Below are 14,485 nucleotides of genomic sequence, written 5' to 3' on the forward strand. Positions count from 1 at the left end.
GTGTGTGTATATATATGCGAGGCATTTTAAAGCAATTTTCTTTAGTTAAAACGTAGAACGATAAATTAAACAACTAAATTTCAACCGAATTTATTGACAGCCATACTCTTTGGTTCTTTCGGTAAAGTCACGGACGCTTGTGTTGCTTCCGAAACGTCGTGATTTAATTTATTTTATTTTCTACCTACGTGACTTTTACCGAAAGAACCAAAGAGTATGGATCCCTGCAGTCACGAAAACTTCAGATCTAGTTTATTGACAGCCCTCGTACGTCATGTCCACTGACAAATGAAAGGTGCCCCTCCGCATGTTGGTGGTCGTGGCGGATTTTGACCATACCCCACGATAGTTGTCGTCCTAGCGAGTTGGGGGTGGTGGAAGCGTCCAGGACTGGTTCAGATTTCACTTGCCATTGTTAGCCGTAGCTGGGATTGCTGACTCGAGGTCACAGTGTGCGAGCTCATGCTCAGCTTTATTCTTTAGCCTATAGGTGAACCTGTTTATTCTATAACTCATTCTCAATTATATTCTTGGTTCTTTCGGTAAAGTCACGTAGAAGGGAAATAATAAAATAATAAAAATATAAAACAATACAATTCTCACAACGTTTCTTGCTGTGTTTTTTCACACCTGATGATGATTGCTTGTGTTTCAGTCGAAACGTCGTGAACATTTTATTGTTGTATATTTTTATTATTTCCCTTTTACGTGACTTTACTGAAAGAACCAAGAATATGAATCCCTGCAGTCACGAAAGCTTTAAATCAGAATTCATTCTCAATTATTAGTTTTTATCTTTTACGGGAAAACGTGTTCATGCTTATGGAGGAGATTTCAGTTGAGTGAAGGTACGTCGTCTGCATATCCCTTGGAGCGTACAACCCTATCGTTAACTTCACATTAGTGTGGAGGGCCATTTTGAACGTATATTACATTGAACGAGATTTGAGCTATCCCTGTTTTTTCAGAGGGCACATGTATGTATGTTGAACTTCTTTCGCACTGTATGTAGCCAACTATGCTAATCGGAGGTGCGGTCGGTCGAATGTCGAACTTAAAACAATTATAAAATGCTAATGTAATGCAAGAGTGGGACCCTCTCCTCATTTTAGCTGCATACGTCAACTGAAAATTTAGCTCTGTAAATGAACGTGGACATCATGTATTATGTATTGCGAATGAGATGTGTTTAATTTAGGTTTTAAAAATGTATGATTAAATATGAGTGGTTCATATTCTTGGTTCTTTCGGTAAAGTCACGTAGAAGGGAAATAATAAAATAATACAAATTCAACAATAAAATTCTGACGACGTTTCGATTGCAACACAAGCAATCGTCATCAGGTGATGTTGCAATTGAAACGTCGCGAGAATTTGATTGTTTTATTTTATTTATTTTATTCTTTCCCTTCTACGTGACTTTACCGAAAGAACCAAGAATATGAATCCCTGCAGTCATGAAAGCTTTAAATCGAAAAATGAGTGTGGTTGTTCGTGGAGTTTACTTGTTGTTTTTGCGTGACTGTTTTCACCCAGAAAAGACTCGCTGAGTCTCGGTACTTTTTCTGGGAGGTCGTTGCTTGGGATTTATCTTTTCATTTACAATTTCTCTGAGTATTTTTTGCTTGTTGAGGGAGGCTTGTGTTGCCTCTGAAACGTCGTGATTTAATTTAGTTGTTTTCATTTATTTTATTTTATTAATTGTTTTACCTACGTGACTTTACCGAAAAAACCAAAGAGCATGAATCCTTGCAGTCACGAAAGCTTCAAATCTAGAATTATTTTTTGCTTGTTTGCAGAAAGCAGAATACCTGGAGAAAACCCCACACCTACAGAGAGAAACGTCACAAAAACATGTTAGCAATGTACTTGTGTATCTCTTATGCTGACAGAAACCTCACTGGCCCTGTTGTTTGGTGCTTTTGCAAATGACCTAAGCTTGATCTAGTTATGCTCCCTCCTTGCTACTGGAATTTGTAAAGGTGGACAAGTTAACAAATCTTATTTCATCCAGAATACTTTATACAAGCGGTGCCCTTTGTGGCTCCATGAAAAGTTGGTGAAAGTTGTTGCTGGGAATAAATGGTTCTAAAATTGTAATCAAGAGTTCAAGTAGCAACGTCTATACTAAAAATCGCAATCTGGTAAATGGAGTCGAAAGCTTACGTTAGAGGTATATGTGAAACGTCAATTGAATTTGTACCACTGTCAGTACAGTGTCATATAAATAGGAGCATGGCCCAGCCTGTATTTAAAACGTATGTGTTTATTCATCCTTAGTTGTTGAAATAATACATTTTGGACGACAGCTTGGAAGAGTAATTAATTTGCGTGTCCGCTGGAGGGTGCTCTCCTGATTAACTGAATCGAGGCACCCGAATGGATCGATGGAATTAGAACATAAGGTGCAGCATGTGCACTACCCCTCTTGAAGAGAGAGGAATATCTGAGGATGAGAGTTGCCCCTGGGGCCACACGGAAAGACCGCTGGAATAGCAATGGTAAGAAAACAACCGCTCGGAAATTAATCGCTGAAAATCTTAAAAACGGCGCCGAGACTTTACATTTATAGGACGCGCGGCATTTTTGTATGGGTGCGTGCATTTTACGTCTGTGAATGCAACGCGTATGTCTCTACGTACGTGTGTCTGTGTGTATATTGCTTTCCCCGGGTCATAGAGGCCATCAGTCAGTGGCCCTTGGAGGAAACAGCCTGTCGGCTGATCTGCCATTTCCCTTTTGCGCCTTCTGTCTTTTTCTGCGTGCGGCCACAAAGCGAGGCGTTCTTCTCTTGGGGGGGGGGATGGTGGGGTGGGTGGAGGGAGGAGTGAGGGAGGGAGGGTCTGGCCCCAGTCTTTGGCTCATTATGGTTGCACCGTTAGTCGCAGGCATTGTGTGCGTGCGTGCTCGTGGATGAGTGGTACATGCACACAGCAGGGGCAGCGGTGGGTGTGCGCTCGGGTGGAGGGGGGGGTGTCTCTGCTTGTGGAGCGTGCGCGTATGAGAGAGAGAGCGCCAGCGCCGTTAGCTGTTCGTGCAGAGAAAGAGAGAGAGGAGAGAGAGGGGAAAGGAAAGCGAGAGAGAGAGAGCAGCAAGTCAAGCCATGCTGCTTGGCTGGCTCTGCCTAAATCTACGTGTGCAGCCATTTGAGTGATTATTTAACGGGGGACGGACGTTGCAAAAGAGAAGAAAGGAAACAAAAACGGGACCACAAAAAAACCAGAGACAACAGACATCCAGTTACGGGCCGAGCTACTTGACGGCTGCCAGTGACTCAACAAGTCCCGCGGAATAAGCTCGAGAAAAGTTGCAAGCGAGCATCAACGGCGCATGGGTGTCGGCTCGGGAGAACTGTACGAGTTTCCATGCCATGGCGGATCACAAGCTGGTAAGTTACTACTACTGCTGTTTGTCCTGTTCAGCTGAACGCCCTTTAAAGGCTGGCGATTGTGTCAGGGGTTGGGGGGGGGTGGAAGCATGCCTTTTGTTCTGCCTTAAACCACAGGCCGATTGCACATCGAGCCTGAGAGTGTTTTTTTTATGGCGGCTCACAACAGCGTTGCGTTAGGGCCGGTAAAGCGGTTGCTGCTGCTGCTTCTTCTTCTTCCTCTTGTAGCGACGTTTGCACGGGAACCTGCGTGCGTGCGCCTAACGCAAACACGCAATCGGAGATCCAACCACATCACGTCGCGTGCATCATTGTACAAGACCCCCGCACATGGACGCACATTAAAGGGCGTGCTTAATTCCATACCATTCATCCTTAAGATTGTTTCTCCGCATTTTGTGCGCGGAGTAAAGTAATACAAGTAGTTACAAACACATATTTGGTGTTGTACGCAAAGACCACCCCAACACCCCCGGATAGCCTTAACATAAATTTGGTGCCAAGTGACGTTCAGAGAGATAGCACCTGATATGAGGGCCGGCAACGAACGGCACACAAGGGGGCTGGGTGGCCAGGATCACACCCTAGTGGCAATGTTTACACATCGCACCAGGTACTCATTTGAGGCTGAGGTCGACCCTGGTTCGACCGGCTCAAGATGAATCGTCAACTGGCGTTGAACTGAACGGTGAATCGAACTCGGGGTGGCTGGGTCCGTAGCGCGGTGCTGCTGGCCACCGTTGCCACCCACGTTTTGTACACGGCGGTACACACATCTGCACACAGAAGCACCAGGCACGTGCAACAAATGTGCGCCCAACGTTTGTTTGCAGAGGAGACCCGCGCGTGGTCTCTTGTTGCTTGGTCTGATTTCAGTGGCTGCCTTGTGGCGTGTCCGTCACCTGAGCTGTGCGAGTTAAAACAGGCAGCTGGTACTACCACCGCTCAAGGCTGTGCCTTTATTTGATGCATAATGCATAGGCAGCAAGAAATGTTTACAGAGGCTCATGTGCAGTGGGCTGAATGACCCACAAGACACAACAGATAAGGAGGAACAAATCTAAAACACAGTATTTGTATTTAATGGTTCAGAGCCATTTCAATTTGTGCTACCTCCAATAAAAATCTGCAGTGTTATTTTTTAAAAATAATAAAGAATATTTACAATGACCATTTGAATGTTGGTGTTGTACATGCATGTGGATCCTGCTTGTGGAAAGCCACCTTGCTGGATCCAGCACGCTGTGTCTCATAGTTGATAATCTAACATTGGTTATGAGTAACGCGTACTACGTGCGACTCTGGGTCGGTCACACTTGGGGGTTGGGATTCTGTGGGTTTTGGACTGCTTGCCTCTTGAAGGAATTGTGTTCCCCACCACAGTAATCCAACCACATCCTCGCAATAGTTATTATTCTACACTGTATAATTCATGACATGGTCATATCGCAACCGGATATGAAAGCATGTGGCGAAGGGATGTGAAATGTTTGCACGCGTCCTGAAAACGAAGTGATAGTGTTTGTCCAGACTTCTCACTCTCCCACTGCCTGGCATCTGTGCTTGAAGCAAAAAATGTGCGTGTGTTTTTTTCACATTCAATAGTCTGTACCGAATTTGTAAAAGCATCTTGGGTTTTACATTTCCTGCCGTACGAATGACTAATTTCCGCATGGTGTATCGGGCACATGTAGGTTAGGTTAAGGTTTGTTTGGTTTAATTTAAAAAAGGTTCGTTTCAAGAGCTGATGGTGAGGTGGCATTTAATTTTTTTCAGTTATCTCTCTTCCCTTTATACATGTTTTAAAGGCCTAATTTGGACAGATACAATGTATTGTCAACGTGGTAATTGCTTGACTGTGGTACATGCTTTACTCTATCATGACCCCTTTTTGAATAATGTATTGCTGTGCACCAGTTCATATTGTCATTAGATTATAAAGAGCATTAAAAAACCCTTTGATAAATACCTTTCTAAGAGTGTTAAGCCATTGAGTGAAAATGTATTCATCTGCTAATGTTTATTGATTTGTAAGACATCTTGCGAAAGTTAACACATAATTTGCTTGCATTATGGTGTCGATAAAGACGTATCCTTTAAATGGATTAAATGCTGAATTATTTAGGTGACTAAAACGGGTTTAATGAGTTTAGCTTCCTGTTAGTTGCGGTCAAATTATGTTTAGTAAAGCAGAAAAGCAGATTAATTGCTGGAATATCAAATGTGGTTTTGTTTTCTTGGATACAATCGGACACGGAAGATATTCCCTGCAAATTGAAATTCACATACCAGGTCCTCGGGGCGGCGATTTGACGGCCCACATGTACAGTGGCTCCACGTGTGGAAATTGACTCGAGGCAATGGCTTGCTCTCCCACACAACTTGCGCCTCATCGAGACTCCCCTTAAATGTTGGTCTATTGCACCCAATCGCGTAAATTCTCGCATGATTGTCGTGACAAAGTTAAGACTCGTTTGATAACTTTCCTTACGTGATAATTGTATGACCTGAGTTTTACCCAATCACTTGCATTATCTGGCAATACATTCATTTTGTGATGATAGATTTAAATCTGATTCTGACCCATGATACATTTTGTTGATTTGCGCGTGTGTGCGCGTTTTTATTGTGAATATGCTGCGTGTAAACAAATCTTCATTCTATGAAGCAGACGGTGCAATTTTTTACGGTCACTACATCTGCAGTATTAATTGGGGCGGCTGCTGGATTCGAACTGTGAACCTGTGCAACAAGCGGTGAACCCGCTCCCGCTAGGCCGTGTCACCGCCAGATGACGGCGTTGACATTAGTTTTATTAAATAGACTTAACATGCTCGTACGCTGAAGTATCAATATAATTTTTCCCGAAATTGTGATTGTTCTCTGGAGTTGTGTTTGTGCACCTTTTAAAGTTTTCCGGCCAAGGTTGAAAGTGGGCAGGGCGCATGGGGCTTAATAACTATTACAAACATCCAATATGAAGAAAAAAAACTCGAGTATAAAGTTGTGTTGCTGTTAAGGACTTGGCCGAGAGAAATACAGCCAAATTGACCAAAATCTTGGCGACAAAAAACAGCGCTAATAGGATTTGCCTTGCCAGCCAAGCTATTGACGTCATGATGATGTCAAACATGCGTAGTGTGACATAATCTCTCATGTGGCTTGGAATGTAACGTTACAAAAGCTATTTAAATATATCTGAAGACAACGGCACATTGGAATAGCATGGCAGAATCCAGGTATATACATGATTTGTCATCCTGTTGTGTGGACCAGTAAAACCAATGTTTAAGTTGTGTTGTCATCTATTTTTTTTCTTTCTTGTGTGTGACTTAAGTGAAGTAGGAACTCAAGATAAATTATGAAATCTAGCTTGTACTTAAATTAAGGAAGTATATCTTTGTGGTGTCAATGGCTAAATAAAAATGTTACGTTTTAAACTTGAGTGATTCCCAGCTAAAGAAAACACCAGCAGAAAGTGATATTTTACTGGTAGGAACCTCCTGGTTACACCAGCCCACAGGGGATTATTGTGTCCGTCTGTCGTGCATGGAAAATGGGAGGGGTGGGGCTGGGTAGAGAGGGGAGGGAGGGGTGGGGCTGGGTGGGGGGTGGGAGGGGTGGGGGCTGGGTGGGGAGGGGCTGGCCACCCCGTGGTGCCCTTATAAAACTCAACGTTTAACCTACTCACGCAGGCTTGTGCCCGCCCTCACAGTCGGGCATATTTGCGGAATACACCACGCCGCCGTTGACTCTGGCCATTGACCGAGCAACCCAACGTTCCTACCAGCTCCCTCTGCAGGAATGTGTTAACCAGTTCTGGGCGCACCCCCTTTACCAACCCGCACCGATTAGCGTGGAATAAAGTGTGGTCAAACATTCCCCTCAATCGACACGGTGTGGCATTCTTCCAGCAGTGGATTTACAAAGGGGTGTAATTTATGAGTTGGAATTAAAATTCATGAACACAAAATACATATATTACGTGCGAAAGACCCTCAACATACATGTGCTTCCTGTGTGATAGGCCTTTTATGCACATGAAACTCATGTTGATGCTATGACGATAACCTTTATTTAAATGCTTGTGGCGAGTGATTCCACGGTTTTGTGACACAGGACCTCAAGAGTATGTTGCTAAATACGCAAATGACATGTTATTTATCTAGGAAAGGCTCGCTAAGTCTTAAGACCCTTTTTCCTCCATTGGGATGTTTGAGAAATTCCGTTTTCTGGAAATTTTGTATCCGTGAGAAAACCCGAGTACCCATCACCTACAGCTAATGAGGGAAATACTTCGAAGTCTGCATGGACAGGTTCACAAACACACTTGCTCTCATGCCATCTCCTGGCCACCAAGCATTCCAACGGGTTTCGAAGTTGCACAGGTCTCCGTGATCCATCCATTGTTGTTTCAGGCAATTGGAATGCAGGCTAGTGTTGGGTGTTGGGATTTTTTTTTTAATTTGTATGAAAAAGTCATGCACCTTTCATTTTTCAAATGCATTGAGCTTAATTTGAACAGGTTTTGTGACGACATTCTATGATTTGCCTATTTCACCCAGGGCTGTTTGTTTTTGCAATAGACTGATGAAGTTATGTATACTATGAGATCTCTTTTACCAGTGGCAAAATATAGTAGTAGGTTTTTACCCTTTTAAACTGGTACAAAACTGACACCTTTAGAAGTTATGTATGCAGTGTTCTTTAGGACGGCACACATGTAATATTGCATAGAGAGGCTTGTATTTGGTTGTTCATGCATCCATCGTGAAACTAAACAGATATTTTAATTAATGATTCAATTCACAATTACGTACTTAGTGTCATCAATTGAGCATCGAGTTGCTGTCCAGCATTGAATCGCTGAATTATAATTGATAATTGCATTACAGAGCAAAAAATTGTATCTGAGTCAGTGACTCAGAAAATATGTATGCACTCATTGCGCCGCACTGGCTGTAGCATCTAGTCACGTGCCTCCTCCAATTTACCATCCACCCAAGAAATAGCCAGGGAGAATTTAATCCCCGTGTATAACTATATGGAAAGCAAGGATTACGTAGTACTTTATTGTAATTTTCGCATGTTTTTTTTATTTCGTATCGCTGCTGTGAAGTTTCAGTGGAAGGGAAGAATGAAGTAACAGTTGCATTGTCCATAATGAGTTTGCCTACAATGATTCCACCCCTATTTGTAATTTGATGAATTTAAGATTCAGAGTAACGATCTGATTCAAGAATCGTTTTTTTGTCTCATTCTGTTCTGTCTGGTTTGTTCCATTTGGATGAAGGGTAACATTTGCATAAATTGTCAATAATGTATTTTTATGCAAATCATGTGATGGTCTGTATTGTGAGTGTACAGTCTATTTAAATGCATTAATCTTTACATGACTCATACAAAGTTAGACCTTTGTGTAAAATGGGGTCAACAGCACTTTGTACTCTGCACACAGTTAAGCTGGGAACTCGATTGGTGAATCAGACCAAATATCTTAATAGACCTTTCATCACATCTGTTCATATCTAGTTTGCTGCTCTGATGATTGGGAAGTGTGGTGATTATTTCACTTTCAGCTAGTAACTATTCCAATCAATCTCCACCTTAGCTCTCTGGAAAGGCACCATGGGGTCATTACGGAAATGAGCACACCATCTGCCTATTTGTGTAGCTGTAAAAGATCAAGCGACTTTGTATTGCTATTACACGTTGGCGTCACGGTATTGATTATTGTCATATTAATTCATTTTGTATCATGCAGGGGCGCTTAACACTATCCTGCATTTCTTTAGAGGGATGGTAGCAGTTTTTGTTGTTGTTGTAAATTACGACAATGTAATGCAGGGTTTGTAGTGATGACAACATCTGGAAATGCTTTTCACCACATTCTGCTTGTTATCTGTATGTCCACAATTACAAGTTGGCAGTTGATATTTCTGAAATTTGGTTTTGTCTTTGATTGCAATTTAAAATAATTTTACTCTGTTTACTCTGTATTTACTGCATACACAATCGTCTTATTCGAAGTAAAGTCAGCCAACATGTCATGTTATGATGGCTGGATATGCTATTAATATTACATAGAGATGGGTTATGGACAATTCTGTTTGTATAGAGCGGTTGTGCGGAGCGATGATTGAATAATTGAGTGTCTGCATAATGTATGTCTCTCATATATGCTGTATATGCATTTAAACATTTAAAATAAAAAAATATGCAATGTACTATCAACCAAAAATGAAGAGCATTTCATTGTCTAAATATACGTTCATAGTTATATTTTTGTGGTGGCGGCAGTGGCGCAGTGGTTGGCGTGCCCGGCTATAAACCTGACGACCTGAGTTTTATTCCAAGACCATGGCTAACATTAGGGGCGAGTGATATTTGAACCGGTCCCCCTTCTAAATTGGCACTGACCAATGTAAAGTATGGTCAAACAATCTCAATGATCGGCAGCAAGGGGATGCAATGACAACGGCCGTTAAGTCAATTATGTTTGAATCGATCGCAGTTGTGGGAAAGATCAAATTCCGTGTATCTGCAGGAAGTGATTTCAACATCAGTTTATGATACATGCATGGAAGCTGTAATCCCTGCCCCATTAGGAGGGGAGTTCCAGAAATCCTTGAGGTTCCTGCTATTACTCAACACAATCTTGCGACAAATTGCTAGTATCTTACGTTTCTATGCTGTTGTGTGCGAAGCAACGGTGGCAGTGTTTTGCAGTGCTGTAAGTATGTCCTCATTTCCTGACAGCCTTAATGTCGGGCCATTGAAGCAGACTAGATGTTTGTGTGACCTAATATCGGCTGACATTGCACAAATACAGTTTTGCGAATGCATTTAAAATACCAGAGGGACTGAAGTGGGTCTTGCTTCGTATTGGGTATTTGTCTCCATAGCTCAAACTCAGGAGAATTATTCAGTAATGTGCTTTTGATTTGATACATTGTTGCATGGGGTGTTGCCTGAGTGTAATGGTTAGCACAGTGAAGTTGCTATCCAGAGGTCTCTAGATCGATATCCCAGCGCGGCAGTTAAAACAATGGGGCAAGTTTCTTAAATATCCCCACCTCTGTCCATGCAACAGCATAAATGGGTTCACCATCGTTAAAATAAAACTAAACAATGTTTTATTTACCAGGTAAGGCCCACTGAGCTGTATAGCGCTTTGAGAAGCGACCTGACCACAAATGATAGCTCAACGAAGTAGCTTATCATGTGGAAATTGATAGTAGCCAAATACTCAAAACGCATGTTTCTAATTCTAGATTTGAAGCTTTCGTGACTGCAAGGATTCATACTCTTAGGTTTTTTTCAGGAAAGTCACGTAGGTAAATATAAGTGAATAAGAAAATAATAGAAATAATAATAGAAATAAAATAATAAATCACAACGTTTTGGAGGCAACACAAGTCTCCGTCATCAGGTGGGACCGTCACAGCTAAATTTACTGTATCAAGTGAGGCAAAATTCCAAGAGACAAGCTCTTAAATACAAGTTAAGGGGGAGGGAGGGGAAGGGCTTATCTGAATGTGGTAGCCAGTGAATGGAACGTGTTGGGGGTGTGGGCGGGGCTAAAAGAGAACAATCGGTGTACCTCGATTTGGGGTTGTTTCTAAATGGGGACAGAAAATCCAGAGGACCTGGAGAAAATCCACATGACCACGGGGAGAACACGTATACTCCAAAAATACAGGTATCAGAGCCGAGATCGAACCCACGATCTCCTGCATACTAGGCAAGGAAGTTGACATCTCGCCAATTGACAGGTTGTGTGTGGTAAGGTAAAGTGTGCGCACTCCCACCCCTTCCTAGATATCTGGCCGGTATGATGGCAGGGGTGCCGCGGTGGCGAGATGTTAACTACTTTGCCAGCTAAGCAGTCGTTTGTGGTTTCGATCCCGACCCTGATGCCTGTATTTTGGAGTTTGCATGTTTTCCCCGTGGTTGTGTGGATTATTCTCCGGCTTTTCTCTCCACATTTAGAATCATGCATTTGGCTGCTTGAAATTTCCACGTGATAAGCCACTTAGTTGAGCTATCGTTTGTGTTCAAGTAGCTTCTGAAAAAAAGCTATATAGTTCAGTGGGCCTTACCTGGTAAAATAAAAAAAATAGTTTTTGGTTTAATCTTAAATAGATTAGGCCAAAATACCCTCCGCAGCGGTTCTCGAGAGCTCACTCGAGTTGATCCACTTCCGCCAGCAGTGATGTGAGCAGCAATTGCAGGGCTACACCGGAACCTTTTACCAATGTATATCCACACCTGCTAAATCCATCAGCAAAAACAACACTGCCTCCGCTCAGAGTATTTTTGTTTCAAACTGTACAGTACTGCATAGCCAAGTCTCTCATACATAGCTATTTTGTACTCAGGGTAGATTTCTGGCAGATCGTCGTCATTGCTGACCATATACAACATTTGCTGTGACATCTATGGTGAAAGCAAGGGCGTTCTCAAGGCAAATTCCTCTAATCAAATCTACCCATCTTTGTCTGGATCATTCTGTACCTCTACGGCGATTTTATTTTTAACTCATTGGGGTATTTCAGCACGTTAATTCTCGAGACTTAAACACCATTATTTAACGTGGTTTTTAAATTTGTGGTGATTATAGCAGTGATAATTCAAAAGGTTTTTTCTGCACATACAATACTACTTTGTGATTTCTTTATTCTTTTGTATTTTTTTAAATCTTTGCTGAATAGGAATCCCGGAGATAGAGGCATATTCATTGGTGCTCTAAACCCACCAAACTGTCACGACAATGCATGTAATACAGTTTCTTTGTGTTTCTGTGCTTTCCATTTGCAGCTGAGTGGTCTATGGGTTTGTGACATTCCATGCCTTGTGTTAATTGGTGGTAGTTGATCACAGCTTTATACAGCTACCTTTCAAACACATTAATTTGCCTGCACCCGGCATTCAGGTTTGAAATTATATTATAATGCGATGTGTTGGCTGTATATTCAATTGATTTTTCAATTATCCTTCAGCGTAAATGGAGTTGTAATGGCGACGCTAGCATGCTTGTTGATTCCCACTGAAACTGATTGAAATGTACCGGACATTTATTTTTACATCTATGTCTCTGCCCACTCCTGGATGAAGGCCTCGCCATGCCGTGTTGTTCATCAGTGGTTCTTGACCATACTTAACAAAGTTATCAGTGTATGTTGGTGAAGGTGTGGATGGGTTGCGGGGGGGGGGGGCTTGGTGCCCAGGCCCGGGATAAGATATTGCTCGCCACTGATATTAGCCATTCCTAGGAATTGGACTCCGGATGCTGGGTTCATAGTGAAGTGTAATAACAACCACCCCATCACCCCCCCTTAAAATGCAATCCAGTTATGATTTATAGAGAATTCTAAATGTGACGTTATCTCAAGATGCTGTACAAAATGCACCTATAGGTTAACTATGGTGAGGGGCACATTATCTATTAACTGCCAATTTTATAACTTTTCCTGACGTCAAGCAAGTTGCTCTCAAAGTTACATTCCATTATGTTGATTGGAGCTACAGATTTGAAGAATGTTTATTCTGCCCAGTTATCAGTGGATAGGTTCAACCCTTGGAGCTTCCTCCCATGCCAAAAAAAACAGCTTTGTAGAGATTCAGACACCACTTTGCTTATTCCCCATGCGGCTTGAACCCCAATTTCACAGGGGTGCTGGTTGTGTACTGTGACAATGCATTAGGTCCATGGGCCACTCAGCCAGCTCTGTTATTAATTTGAATGCGCATCGGGGATAGCCTGATTCAGTCTTTATAAATGTGCTCATTCTTCTACTTTTTTGTACCCAATTAAGGATACATTACTCACGCCAGTGCATATCGAGAATGTGTTCTTTTGGCCCTGTTATGTGGCCATTGTGATGTTGCAGACTCGAGCAGCTGTCTATTAATAGACAGAAGAAGTGCACATTGAAGCAAAGTTTAAGATTCCAAATGTTTAGCATTTCATGTTAGCACTTCTTTAATACTTTTTTTGTTGACTGAATACAATTGGTGGTACAAAATATAGCTTGGTGCATAATTGAGTGGCCTTCCTCGGTAAACAATGATACTAATAAACTAGATTTGAAGCTTTCGTGACTGCAGGAATTAGTCTTTGGTTCTTTCGGTAAAGTCACGTAGAAAATCAAATGGAATAATAGAATACGACGTTTCGGTTGCAACACAAGCAACCTTCATCAGGTAAGAATAAATGATAAAACACAGACACGGAAACAACACAGGCAGACACATGCAGAGAGAGAGACACTCACAAAGGCACATCGAGTGTGACACACACCAAGATAAAACACAGACACGGCAACAACATAGGTAGACGCATGCAGAGAGACACACACAAAGACACACCAAGTGTGTCTCTCTCTGCATGATAATAATATAAGAAAAATGATGGATTTATTTGTAGGCAGGAGGTGATCCTTTTTAAACTCGCTGCATAAGTCCAGGTCTCCCTTTCATAAGTTAAAATGTATCTGAATAGTTGTAAATAATAAAAAAAATGTTGTTTAATTCTCTCTGAAATATGTTTTCCTTCATTTTAGGACGTCAACAAAACGAGGTTACTGCAGGATTTTAAAAAAAACGCCAGTCCTTGCAACCCACCACCATGCTCCGTCTTTCCAAATTACACTTCCCATTCAAATACAATTTAACTCATTCCACAATGCACTCACCCGATGATTGTTAAACAGGTCCCACGTGATCCGCGAAGCAATGAACGCACTCTGCGCCACCTGGAACACGGTATAGACGTTCACACACTGAGATCTCAGTCTTGATGTGATTCGGCTATTTTAACGCTGACATCGTGAATTGCTTAGCGCCTCACGTGGGATGTGTTTAACAATCATCGGACGTGTGCAGTGTGGAACGAGTTAATTTGGATTGAATTGGGGAGTAAATTGGGAAACGCGGACTGGAGTTTAGGGAACCCTGTATTACGGTAACATTTTGTGGTAGTGTGAATAGATGTTTAATAATGCATCAATTGTATCCATTGATATCAGTTCTTAAGCTTACGATTCATCCAATTGAATTACTTGTGTAAGAATTAGTGTTTTTTATTCCTATACA

General features: G+C 42.0%; 1 protein-coding gene across 4 annotated transcripts in view; it reads left to right on the forward strand.

Annotated features, from left to right (window-relative positions):
• Window positions 1-14,485, forward strand: part of LOC144933141 (huntingtin-interacting protein 1-like) — a 124,627-nt gene that overhangs the window by 28,401 nt on the left and 81,741 nt on the right. The window contains exon 1 of one of the 4 annotated variants that reach the window (XM_078857729.1): window positions 2,901-3,388. The exons of the other annotated variants lie outside the window; for them this stretch is intronic. Coding sequence (XP_078713855.1) covers window positions 3,371-3,388 — 18 coding nt within the window. The 5' untranslated portion in view covers window positions 2,901-3,370. Of the gene's footprint in view, window positions 1-2,900; window positions 3,389-14,485 lie in introns of those variants that run through there. 4 annotated transcript variants of the gene reach the window in all.

The sequence above is a fragment of the Lampetra fluviatilis genome, chromosome 6 (assembly GCF_964198595.1).
Source record: "Lampetra fluviatilis chromosome 6, kcLamFluv1.1, whole genome shotgun sequence".
Lineage (NCBI taxonomy): Eukaryota > Metazoa > Chordata > Hyperoartia > Petromyzontiformes > Petromyzontidae > Lampetra > Lampetra fluviatilis.